This window comes from Chinchilla lanigera, unplaced genomic scaffold (genome assembly GCF_000276665.1).
Source record: "Chinchilla lanigera isolate Chin_1 unplaced genomic scaffold, ChiLan1.0 scaffold00006, whole genome shotgun sequence".
In the NCBI taxonomy this organism is placed as follows: Eukaryota; Metazoa; Chordata; class Mammalia; order Rodentia; family Chinchillidae; genus Chinchilla; species Chinchilla lanigera.
In genome coordinates, this window is record NW_004955407.1 from 35,213,909 (window position 1) to 35,227,523 (window position 13,615).

Consider the following 13,615-nt stretch of genomic DNA (forward strand, 5'->3'; position numbering starts at 1 on the left):
AAAGATTTCAACATTCAAAGGGGACTTTCAACTTGAAAGGTATAAGTGGGGGGTAGAAGACAGGAAAAAAAATTCTGGAACAGCACAGAAATCAGCAAACTTCACTAAAAACAAAGTTTTAGTGGAACACAGCCACGCGATTAGCTTACATACTGTTCCATGGGTGCTCTGCAGGACAGTTGGGACAAAGACTGTGTAACCCAGGAAGCTTGAAGTATTTACCATTTAGCTCTCCATAGAATGTTTGCTGACCCCCAGTATAGCATATCATGAAACACGCCAGCTATTGAAAACAAAATCAACACAAGCTCTATATACGAACAGGGAAAGATGTTCAAGATATACTACTGAAAATGTGTGCTTTGATTCTGCCTTCTGAGGTGGGAGCCATTCATTTGGTCCTGTCGAGCTCAATGAGAAAGCACCTGGCGCTCTGGGGAAAAGGAAAGTTACAGGGAAGGAGGATTACGGGCAGGATCAGTGTCTGTCTGGGCATCCCCTGACAGGCTACAGGCAGGCTCTGAGTCCTGGCTCTGTTACTGCCCTCAAGAGCTCAACAGCTCTGAAGGAACTGTCCCCTTCTCCTCAGCCTGGGTCTGAGAGACATTTTTAAAAAATTAGTTAATTAATAAAAGCAAGAGTTTAGCAGACACCAAAATGTTACCACGGCTTTAAGTCAACAGCACGGAATACTGAACCCCAGAATCAACCAGAAGTGTCCACTGAGGCACCGCTGGGCTCAAGACAGGGCCTGGAGCCCAAGGTGGAAAGGGCTGCCCAGGAGACAGCCCAGAACAAAGCGGAAAGAACAGCATGGCTGGGCCAGTCCTTTTTCAAAATTAAGCATCAGTAAAGCCTAACCCAGGCATAGGCCAGGCCAGGAAACTCGGTCCTCATGGTGCACCAAGTGTCCCCTAAGAAAGCTCCTCAGCACCCTCTTCAGTCCATCTAGGAAAAGCACAACCTCTCACTCTCCTCTGCATGTGGTCAGAAAGGAAGCAGGACACGCAGGGAGAGACCACAGCCGGGGTCTGAGCTGGCTCCAGACTGCTCACGGCCGCCCTCCCCTCCTATGCTTTAGGATTTCCCTCCCACCCCCTGCAGCACTGCAGTTTATTTTGTGGAGTGAGAAGTGTCACTCAGATGGCACACGTGTCCTCACTCACAGCTCCCCAGCCCAGAACCTCTTCTGCCCCGAGAGGCCCCGCCGTGTCTTAGGAGTGGCCACGACTGTGTCACAGGAAGATGCTCTTAAAAGTTCAGTTACTTGTTGGAAAAGCGCAAAGAAAAGGGGTAAGTACTTAACTGTTTAGTAAGAAACCATTCAACCACTGTCAGTGATTCTCTATCAAGTCAGTTTATTCCAACTGTGGTTTGAAAAAGTTTCAGTCACACCCACCATAGGAGGTGACCAAAGGCACAAAGCGGAAGTTAGACAAGTGTGGTCTGCAAACTGCGAAGGGTCTCAGCAGCGGCCTTCAGAATCTTCAGCTCTTCCGTCCACAGTGTTTCCACCAAAGCGAGCTGGTTTATCAAAGACACTTTTTCATCCTTCATGTGAGAAACCTGGAAGTTATTTTATTTCTTATTATAGTAAAATATAAATGCATCTAAAATTTACCATTTAAACATTTTTAAGTACACAATTCAGTACCATAAAATGCATTCACTTTATAACCACTTTTACAATTCACTTTCAAGACTTTTTTTAATCACTGTACACAGAAGCTCTGTAATAATTAATAACCCTATTCCCTCTGCCCCAAGCCCCTCTCTGTATTCCACTCTGTTGCTAGGAAGTTGGGCATTCTGAGACCTCAAAAAACTGGAATCGTATAATATTTGTCTTTGTTCACAATGTTATCAAAGCTCATTAAAATGACTTTTTAAAATCCCAGTCAAAGGCGCTGGGGATTTAGCTCAGCGGCAAAGCGCCTGCCTGGCAAGCGCAAGGTCGTGAGTTCAGTTCCCGGCACCAGAGAAAAACCAAAAAAAAAATAAAAAAAAATAAAATAAAATAAAATAAAATCCCAGTCAAATCTTCATAGAAATGATCTGACTTCTCATTTCATTAAAACATTCATGAAATTAAAACATACAGAGAAAAGACTACTTAAAAATCTAGTACTGGGGCTGGGGATTTAGCTCAGCGGCAAAAGCGCCTGCCTGGCAAGCGCAGGGTCGTGAGTTCGGTTCCCGGTACCGGAGAAAAAAAAAAAAAAAAAAAAAAAAATCTAGTACTAAGAAATTAAGCAATAACACTTAATTCTTTAAAGGTGTAGCAAAGATACGGAATCATCTAAGGGCCCATTAGTTGGATGAAGGAATAAAATGTGCTGTAGATACAGAGTGGTATACTGGTCAGTCTTCCATCCAAGTACTAACCAGGCCCCACCCTGTTAAGCCTCTGAGATCGGGCGCGTTCAGGGTGGTATGGCTGTAGACTACTGTTCAGTCTTTAAAATAAAAAAGGAAACCCTGCCATTTGTGACAACATACATGAGCCTGAACCAGGAAGATATTATGTTAAATGACATGAGCCAAGTACAGAAAGATAAACGTGATGTTTCCTCATATGTGCACGGGCTAACCAAAGCTGAACTCACAGAAACAGCACCAGGGAGATTACCAGACACAGACAGTAGAAGAGGGGTAGGGAAGGCGTTGGTAAAGGATGCAGAATTGAGCTGGATAGAAGGACTGTGTCCCACAGATCCAGTGTACCTCAGAGGGACTACAATTAGTAACAATATGCACACTATATACTAGAAAATCCGTCAGAAAGTAGATCTTAAGGGCTCCCACCACAGAAAATGGTATGTGAGGTGAGGATGATGTTAAAAGGTTTGATTAAAGCCATACCACAGTATTGTCATATTTACATGTCAAAATATCAAGCTGCACACCCTAAATATATACAGTTTCTCCCTGTCCATTAAAAAGATGTAATACACTAGAAACATACCTTTTGAAGTGCAGCAGTAGTCTCCTCTAAGAGATAATAACATATTTTCTGTGCTATGTTCAAACTTGTCTTCTCATTTGTATCTGAAATTACTTCTCCGAGAAGTACTTTTGTCCAGCAAGCACTAGAACCAAAATGTTCAATAATTTCAGCAGGTTTCTCGGAAAATAAAGACAACTTTCACACTGCAGCACAATACACAGACTCTCCTATTCTTATAAAAGTTTTGCCATAAGTAATTTCCTAAAACCTCCACACCACTGGCAGCTCCTGTGGTCAAGGAATACGTGAGAGAAGGAGTAACAAGGCCTGAAAAACCAGGGGGTCAGGTGCTCTTTGCTGACAGGGACTGATTTATTACCCTCATAACCCTGTGCCTGGCACACAAATAAGTGAAGTCACATCCACCAGCTGTGGGAATAAGCAAAAGACAGAACAGGAAGGAAGACACAGGCAAGAAGGCAAGCCCACAGCAGAAAAGAGTTAAGGCTCTAGGGCTTCCTTCTCTTCAAGTAAAGTTTTTCCTAACAGGTGGTAACCTGAAACCATTTCACACAGCAAATTGCTCTACATGTGGAAGAAGGAGCCTACAGTCAACAAGCCTTTCTCTCCATGTAAGTCACTCCACCTTAACACACACAGAGCTACAGGAAGTGGGCTCAGGCAGGTGGGGGCCACTTCCAGCAGGCAGAAGAGCACAGGGGCATTAGGGTAGGTCTGAGGGAGCCAAAGCAGGAGGCTGCATCAGAAGGGGAAGAATAAATCTACACACAAGAAAGCAGCAGTAGCGAGGGAGAGGAAGATAGAGGGGCAGCTTGTGGACGCAGAGAATCTAGAAGTGGTGGCAGTGACTTAGAAGGGGAAGGGCCTAGAGGATGGCTGCTAAATCATGAGAATGGAAGTACACACACCAGTCAGAAATTCAGAGCACCTCAAAAGACACAACAGGCACTCAACTTAAGGTCTTCACCTTCAGAGGAGTCATCAGACACCTTAGAAGCACAGGAGTTCTCATGAAAGAAAGCAGAAAATTACTATGTACCTCGCATGGTGTTTCATGAATAACCATTACCTAACGTGATCTGCACAATGACCTACAAAGAGAGCACTGTTATCCTCATAGCAGACTCAAAGAAACTGGGACTCTGGCAAGCAGGAGACCTCACCTTGGGGGACAAAGCTAATGGGAGGTAGACATGGTGCACAGACCCAACCAGGCAGAATTCTGGTCACATGCTTTGTCTGCCACATCAATCAGCCAGTTAGAACTCACTCAGGGGAAAAAAAGTGACCTCTGGGTAACATCAGTAGCTTTATTTAACTTTACGCTAAAATGCCTGAAAAATCATACATGCCTTGAACCAAGAAGGATTTAAGGACGCTTACATGGGTTCACAACAAGATAAAACATTATATGAGACGAATGATGGAGAGAATAAGACAAAGGAAAAATGAAAGAGAGGTAGGAAGATACAGTCAGCAAAGAATCAGTGGTGAGTCACAGGTCTTAATACCCTGCACATCTGAGTAGACCACAACTTTGCCTGAGTTTTTACAATGAAAAGAAACAAACTTATCAGCTGCAGAAGTCACTATGTCTATGAGATCAAAAGATACCATGTGCTCAGAGTAAAAACAGCTACCTACATCCTTGAACAGTTGAAAATCTGTGTACAATTTTGACTCCCCCAAAATTCAATTGCTAAAAGCCTGCTGTTGACTGGAAGCCTTAACAACTCAATCCATTAATACATACTTGGTATGGTATGTGTATTATACATGAAGAAGAATCCATAAGTGCCCAAAAGATCACTTTTTCTTGCCACGAGCAACTTATTACTACAGAGACTGCTGCCTTGACAGAGATGATTAGCATTATAGGGTACTTTAAGCAGAAACTCAAAAGCACTTGAACTCACCAGAATAACAATAGTAGGTGGCTACACTATTATAGTAATGCCATATGCACTGCAGATAATTTAATTTTATGCAGTTATGACTGAATACTGCATCCTTTCCTTTGTTTACATTTCTCTTGACTACAGATGGTGCCATGTATATCTGTGTTTATGTGTGTAAGTTTTCAAAATTTGCAACTTTTTATACTAGATTTGTATATATTTTATGTTAGTAAATGATAAAATAGACTATTATCTACATACATTTTTATGCATTCATGACATACCTCAGTGTTTCTTAATCTTTTCAGTATTTCTTGGATTTATAGTTTATCTGTGATTTTTTTTAATTGCCACAAATTTCCAAAATAAACTCCACATAGAGGTAGACCTGTACTATTCAAACCTGCATTATCCAAGGGTTACAGGTATTGTTGCTACTAAGATCAGGGAGAAATTTTACTCCCAAGCCCCTACAGGAAGAGCAGAACCATCCACAGCCACCACAGCAGGTAGCCCCGAGCGAGTATCAGCTCAAGGAAAAACTCTCATCCCATGAAATATCCTCAGTGAGCCCCAACGTCAATCCAGACATCAGGCTGTCCACTGGAGCATAATCGCAGTCCCTTCACTATGAGTCTCTTCCTTGACGCCACCAAAGAGAAACCTAACTAAACCCTCTAGTTACACTTGTTTTTAGATGACTTAAAAATCACTCATCTTGGCAGTCACACAGCTGGGCAGTACGAGCTTCCCACTAGTTTTGTTGCAGATAATGCCTCTGATGTGTGGGTTATGATGATGACCTAGGTTACTTTTCAAGGATGTGAAAACCATTTTTTTTTAAACACTGACTTCTCTTGAGCCTGCAGATGTTCAATGGGAGAATGGAACAAGATGGCAACACTCAACACCTCTGCCTTCATACTATGACTCTCTCCTTTGTTGCCTTAACCTTTAGGTTAGATTCTACTCAGCTCTGCACGTAAAAAATATTGATCACTGAAGAAATGTTTTGTCCAAAACTGTGATACAGAGTGAGCCTGACCTAGACTCCCCTCTAAGGAGTTACTGAATTTCCTGGGCGTTACTGAATCCAACCAAGTTGACATCAGTATTAATCATCACAAGTCTTCTACTTGTCAACTTGACAACTGTACTTCTTTAAGCCACAATCTCCAAATAAAGACAATAACAAGGCCATAATTCCACCTAACATGATATAACTACATCAGTATACAACTAAAAAAAGCACTAATTCCTTCCCTAAAGTCTAAAAAGCTCCAGAACCGCTCAAAAGCCTACATCCAAAGTCTCATCTGAGATATAAGGCAAACTCTTAGCCATTGAGCACCTGTAAAAATAAAAGCAAGTTACACACACATACAATGATAGGGCAGGCACAGGGTAAGTATTTCCATTCCGTATGGCAGTAATAAGAAAGTAGCAAGGAGTAATGAGAAAGACCATATTCCACCAGGACAAACATTCAATCCATGTCCAGAATTCATGGATGTGAGCTCCAAAGGACTTGAGCAGTCCTGTTCCTCCAGCCTTGTCAGCTGCTGCACAGCCACCTGTTAGGTTGGCCTGGCTTGGACCTTCAGCTTTTCTCCATAGTATACCACATTCCTGGCATCTCTGACTTCTTAGAATCTCTACTGCAGCTTCACGTTCATTCTCAGCCTCATGAATCATCTTCCCAGGTGCTGCCTGCAGGGGTTCTAATTTTGCAAACATACGGTCTTGTGTCCCAGGTCTTCCTCTGAAATTTAGGTGGAAGTGCCTGTGACCCCAAAACTCTTGCATTCTGCATGCCTGCAAAACCAGCACCATGTGTACAATGCTAAGGTCTGCTGTCACCAAAAGCAGTAGCCAAGCCCACTTAGACCATGCCTGTAGCATCTTCTGATTGCCTAAGCTTGATGAAATGAATACTAGGAAACCAATTTCCTAGGCAGCCCTGCTGGAGCAGAATGCCCAGAGACTCTCTTTTTCAAATGAAATATTTACTCTTTTACATCTTTGGCCCTTCAAAGGAGTCTTGCTAATTCCTGAGATGCCCTCTAGGTATCTTTCTTTTTGAGCTGGTACAATATGGTGGTAATCCCTTCAATAACCACACCTTCTTTGGTCTCAAGTTTACATTTGCATCTTTCCCAGGCAAACTGCAAGCTTTTCAAGTCTTTCCACTCTGCTCTTTGCTCTCCCTGTTCACTGTAAATCTGGTTTAAAAGCAGCCAACAATACTTATGCCACCACCCAATTGTCTTGCTGCCTTGAAATTTCCTCCACCAGATAAACTAGTCCCTTACCATTAAATTCAGCCCCATGGAAAATACTAGGGCAAGGACAAAATGTAGGTAAGTTCTTTGCCAGAACATAACACAAATGCCCTCTGCTCTAATTCCAAATTGAGTTCTCATTCACATTTGAAACCTCAAGAGCACCAGCCTTTCCTGTGACCATTCCTACCAACATTCTGGGTTACTGAGCTCCCTTTAGAATGAAGCTCCACTTATACCACAGGGCTTCTGCAACCTACATTTCTAAACCTTTGCAAACTCTTTCAAACCAGATCCAAAGCTTGTAAACTGCATGGTGTGGTATATTCACAATGATCCCTCTTCTTAGTACCAATTTCCTGTGCTAGTCCGCTTCCTCTCACTCTGACAAATCACCTAGCATGAACAACTTAAAGAAGAAAGGTTTATTTTGGCACATGGATTCAGATTCTAGTCACAGGTCACCTGCCACAATTGCTTTTGGGTCTGCAGCAAGGCAGAAACATCATGGTGGAAGGCATTGTGGAAGAAAGCTACTCAAAGCAACGAAGAAGCCAAAGCAACCGAAAGCAGGGGGGCTTCCTCCTTCTACTTTTCTTTAGTCTGTGCCCCAGCTTATAGGATACTGCTGCTCATGTTCAGAATAGGTATTCCCCGCTTTATTTGCTGTCTGACATACAGGTAGTCCCTAAAAACACCCATACAGATACATGCAAAAGTGTGCTTTATTAATTTCCCAGACCTTTTTCAATCCAATCAAATGAACATCAACATTAACCACCAGGTTTACCATCTTCGGGAAGTGCTTCCTCCACATGTGACAGCACAAGAGGGAGACTGCTCTCCCGACCAGCCCCGGGTTGGGATGTGGCAGGTTGAAACCCACATGAAGGAGCCTGACTAGGATGCCTGTCCTCACCAGGGGCTCCTCACACTGGCCTCCCCCGGGGAAAAACACTAGGCCTCTCCTTCAGCAGCACCAGGGGGAGCCACAGTCAGGAGTTCTGCTTGCCTGAAAATGGCAGCCTGCTCAGAGATCTGCCCGAACAGCACCTGCACTCACGGGGCTGGCAGTGTTTACTCTGAACTAGAAGCATCAGGTCACCAAGGGGAACATCTGAGGAGAAGATGAAAGATCCTCAGAGCCATGTACCGATTGTAATCTAAAGCCAGAATTCCAGAAGTGGTTAAAACTCAGAAAGAAAACCCACTCTACAAGAGCAAACTACATACAGAAGGAACACTAAATAGGATGACAAGCCTTTTTCCTCTCAGGATGAGTATCTGAATCCAAGTCAAAAATGTCCCAAACTTATGCCCAGACTATAACAGCTTAAGACCAACGCATGTGGAACTTACAATTTTTCAGCTTCCAGACATAACAACTTCAGAGCTGTGAGTAATCTCCAAGATGGTCCATCCCACCCAAATGTCAAATTTCTAAAGTAGGGAAACAAACAGCAGTAATCTGTCATTTCATTATTTATTAACACCATGAAAAACAGCTAAAGAATAGAACATTTCTTTTTAAATGGGGCCACAAAATATTGTTACTTGTAACCTAGGTCAAAAACATAAATAATCTCAAGTACTTCATAAATATATATAATTTTTTGGTACTAGGAATCAAGCTCACAACCTTACACTTGCCAGGCAGGTGCCGTGCCTCTGAGCTATACCCCCGGCCCCTCAACAAATCCTAAGGAACAGAAAATACTATTTTTTTAAAATAAAAAGCTACTTTCTAACCAATTTTAGTGAGAGGCAAAACTTGGTTGAGAGGTCACAGCAAGAGGGCACAACTCACAGTCCACACTGAGATGAATAAGGAAGAATTTAGATTACCTTGGACCATTAAACAAACGTAAAGCACCAGAGCCAGCCTGCTTTCACACTATTGCTAGGTTATTTAAAATTTGGTATTATCCAGAAAACAAACTGGAAAGGGACAGCCTTAAACTCTGCCCACCCCACCTGGTGTGGGTGGCCTAGCCACCCACGTACCCCAAGTGCTGTGCCGTGATGCAGCTACAGCTTACCCATGGTGCCTGGTAATGGTTCTCCTAGGGACCAGGCTGGCCTGCAATAACCCAGTGCCACCCCACCTGGCCACACCGTGCCGACAAACTCATCAAGGGCCATCAATCAACGCAGGGCTCTCTCTGTGACAGTAATTTCAAGTTTCTATGTTATATCCTCCAAATAAGCGTCTTTTAAGCATCTTACACTTGATGCAAAATCAGGCACAACTGGACCGCACCCAGCAAGGGGTCAATAAATACCCACTTGTCAGCTGATACAAGTCAGGAAAGGCCTAATACCTACAGAAATTCATGAGAATTGCCTGCAAGAGCAATTCCAAGAAAGAAAGTGTCACACTTACTCCAGAAAGCCATGCTCCTTTAAAATGGAAATCTTTTTGTTCATCTGTTTATCCACTGATGGAAGATACTTTACAAGTATTTCTACATTAAGAAGAAAATCAGAGATTTAGGATGGAATGAAGACAAAAGTATGTCTCTCCTCAACTTTCCTTCCCATTAGCAACTGAGTCAGAGTATGCAAGTTTAAACAGTGTTTCTCATTCACATAAAAGAAACCTCTTCCAGCCCCGTTCAATGAGCTCATTAGTCCCGGACAAGCTGTAGGACTTCCAAAGCTGGAGGACAAAACATCCACAAGCTCAGCTCTTACTAAGTAGCTCAACCAGCAAAACCAGGGAATTAAGATACTATGTTCACTTCTGCAAAATAACAAGCAACTATAGTACAGGCTCGGTAAAACCTGAGGAAAAAGTCTTACAATACTGAGCTTTAAAAGCCAGAATTCAACATAGTCTGGACATTAATGATTCCAATCATAAACTATTTAAAATAAATATGCAAAAACTGACAAAGCTATTGAGAGGAAGGGGGAGTGAAAGGTTTTCTTTTTTAAATTGTATTTTGTTTTGTTTGTCTGTGGTGCTGGGAATCAAACCCAGGATCTTGAACAAGTGAGGCAGGTGTTCTACCACTGAGTCTCCCCCTCAGGTCCTCCTTTACTTTTTATGTAAAAGTAACGAAAATGTAATTTTATTCAAATTAACTTATTTGATAACTATTATTGTGCAGTCATAAACTTTAAAGTTATCTGGATTCTGAACCATGAGGCCAGTCCAAAAGCTAGTTTTCTAATATATCCTGCAAGCTGGAGGACAAAACATCCACAAGCTCAGCTCATTTTCCATTTCCATTCTGAGAAATATTGTCATTATTCTGCCTATATTGTCATTAAACTGCCTTGACCAAGTTTCTAAGTTCATCTGTCCTTACCTCAAACTACAACTGGGGAATGTGGCCATTTCTTCACGGCCTAGAAACTGCTTCTCTGTTCTTTCCAAAGGGGGCAGAATCAGCCTTCTCTGTACTGTTTTTAATACTAAATTTGGACTTTTGTTCCCCTAACTTTGATGACTATTTTAAAACAGAAATATAAATGAAGGTGCATGTTAGATCACAAAAGTACATAAATGAAATCAACATTTTATCATGGCATTAAACTCCAAAAACAAGGATGAAATAACAGACTTGGCCCTGTGGTTAGCAGTGTTCTAAATACAGTAGGTGCTCAGTAAATCTTTGCCGTTCACTGCTCCCTTATCACGCCCTGTCTTCAGTGATCAACAATGCCTCAGTAACAATATTTTCATTTCTTCCCTCTACTAATACTCATTTCCTTCCCCATCTTCTACCTTCTGACCTACTACCATAAAACACCCCTTAGCTCTCATCCTCATTATCAAAGCTTTGCTGTTTCGACTTCAGCACTGAAACCAGGATCCATAAGTTAAGTTAGCTCTATGCAGGAGGAAATAAATGATACATAAGGATATTTGAAGGTTTTGCTATTTAAAAAAAGAATCACTGAAAATAACCATATCTCCTAACAGGAAAAATATTATCTTAGCCATAACAAAGCTGGTTCCAACCTCTCGAGACATAAACACAAGCATGAGGATTGCAGGGGGAAACAAATCCATACTCCAGCAGCAGTCTGTGGTTATCATGAGGGCCATAGCAGATAAACACTTCTTCGTGTTTTCTACAACTTGAAGCCGTTCTAATTCCGTAACAGCCCGTTTCCTCATTAAATGCTGCTTTTACCTACAACGAGAAATTGTTACTTTTCCTTAAACATCCACAGCACACTCTCACCTCACCTCAGCCTACCGGGCCAGCAATTGTTGAGTTCCTATAAAAGTAACAAGCGGACGGGCCAGGAGATTGGCCTGAGCCCAAGAAATCCAGCAAGACTCTTCCCTCAGCTCTCTTCTTACAGCATGGGGGATCAACAGGACAGTATCAACCCTCTGGTGGTGGCATGTCACACCAAGAGGATGGAAAAGGTTCAGATCCCAGCCATGTGGTCCACAGTGTGCCCCCACTGGGCTCCATATGAGCTTCCAGATGGGCACTTCTCTCCCTCCAGTCAGGCCTTTACGCAGCATGCCCTGCAAATGCCCTCATCTCCTGCACGTGCCACGTGGGGAAGGGGCTGAAGAAGAAGATATCTGTGACTGTTTCCCTATTCAAGATTCTTTCATGATTTCCCAGAATCTGTACCCCATGAACATGCATCCATCAGTGAACATTTACTGAACACCTACTATGGCCCAGATTCCGCTCTGAGCACTGGGGATACAAAGAAGAGCAAGACAAAGCCTCCAACTTCAACAATTTCAGGCTTGGTAGGGGAAGGGGGAAGTCAGTCAGTGACTGGAGCCAAGATACAGGCCCTCTCGGATAAGTTAGCAAGGATGAAAGGGACGGGAGGAAAGCAAGCTAGACTTCCGCCGCAGTCTGGAAGGGGGAAGGGCAAGGAGGACGCTGCACCATGGCTTGATGGTAAAGGCTCTCCAGGGGAACAGCACAGGGCCCTGCAGGCTAGGACAGCAGAGTGGAGAAACAGAGCAAAGGAAAGACAGACAGGGGCCTGTGGAAAGGATCAGGTGGAGGCTGGTGTAACACATTTACTTGAAGCCAGAAGCATCTCTCTCAGTGCTTCCACTGACCGCTGGAAGTCCCAGACTCTACATGCTAGATTCTGCCTCTCCAAAGAAAACATGCGTCTCCATGTCAGCTTCTCACCTGGACACTTGGGCTGTGATTCAGCAGATCCAGGTAAGGAGCCAGCGCACAGGTGTCGGGCTCTGATGAAAGGCAGGCCCGCCTCCTGGCCCTCAGGTACACTGCTCTGGTGTTGACTGTGCACCAGGCCCACAGGAGGGCGCTGTAGCTGAACACGGTGTCAATGGCCTCTTCAAACAGAGGCTGCAGGGAGGAAAAAAAGTCTCTGGAGGAAGCAAAGAACTCCTGCACAGACGTTCTCTGTTCTTCAGCCTTTGTTTTTAAAGGTTCAGGAAGAAGATTCGCCACTTCTGGCTCCAAACAAACAGGGCAGGTGTAGGACTTGGGTAAAACATCCAGGTAAGGCTTCCAGACAGACTGCTCACCAGCGTGCCTTTGTGAGACTAAAAACGTGCACAGAGCCAGGAGAGGAGACGGAGGCGGCTTCCACCTTGTAAAATGAAAAGCTGCTTACAGAAATGATTTTTACTCAAAATATGGAAAGAGCAAGTGGTGTACTTGGTGCCAGAGGACTGTGCTCACACTTAGCAATCTTAGTGCTCTAAACTGACTTCATGCACCCAAGACAGCTTAAAGCTTTTCCTCTCCAGAACACACCCGTACACGTGCTCTGGACAAGACATGATCACATCAGAAAAGCAGACTTCCAGCTCAACTGACGGGTTCTTTCATAAGAGAAGATTTTTTGCAAAAACTTCCAACTTATTTCTCCAGTTTGTGAGCTTTTGCAGTAAGTCCATTTCTTTCCCCTGGATATAGATTTAAAATATGGTTGTGGGGAGCTTTGACTGCACACTTCAGTGCAGTAATGACTGGGTACATGCGTGCAACTATGAATTGAAATTATTTAAACTGAATAATATTTAAAATTCAAGTATTTGGATTCAATTACTTAAATTCAATTAAGTAGGACGAGCCATATTTCCAAAAACCAACATTCATTTGTGGCCAATGTGGACCATATCGGACAACAGAAAGTTATGCCTCTGTCATTACCACAAGTTGCAGAAGCCTGCACCAACTTGGACTGCAAACTGAGTATGCTCATTATAAACTTGCTGCAGTTCTAAAGCTTTTATTCCTAAACATATATGCTCTATTATAGATTATGCATAATGGTATTTTTGTGTTGCATACTTAGCAAAAAAAATCCCACGTAACATGAATATGTTTAGAAAAAGTTTTCATTAATCCTCCAAAGTCTGGATTCCTACACTGCCATACACTCTACTCAAAACTTGAGAAACAACTCTGTTATGGTTTGTGTCTGCGTGTCCCCCCAAAGCCTCATGCGGTCATGGGGCAGGCTTTTAGAGTTTGATTGATTATGGGTGTGAG

At 43.0% G+C, this 13,615-nt stretch overlaps 1 protein-coding gene across 9 annotated transcripts in view; it reads right to left on the reverse strand.

The window, feature by feature from the left end:
* Positions 1-1,338: 1,338 nt before the first annotated feature.
* The window catches only part of Setd4 (SET domain containing 4), a 24,242-nt gene continuing 11,965 nt past the window's right edge, over positions 1,339-13,615 (reverse strand). For 8 of the 9 annotated variants that reach the window (XM_013504518.1, XM_013504516.1, XM_005375720.2 and 5 more), the window contains 6 exons: positions 12,278-12,707; positions 11,119-11,293; positions 9,532-9,613; positions 8,508-8,588; positions 2,966-3,089; positions 1,339-1,566 (listed from right to left, as the gene is read on the reverse strand). In XM_013504518.1, the coding sequence (XP_013359972.1) occupies positions 1,432-1,566; positions 2,966-3,089; positions 8,508-8,588; positions 9,532-9,613; positions 11,119-11,293; positions 12,278-12,707 (1,027 nt within the window). In that variant the 3' untranslated portion in view covers positions 1,339-1,431. The remainder of the gene's footprint in view (positions 1,567-2,965; positions 3,090-8,507; positions 8,589-9,531; positions 9,614-11,118; positions 11,294-12,277; positions 12,708-13,615) is intronic. The other variant, XM_005375712.2, reaches the window with a different exon arrangement.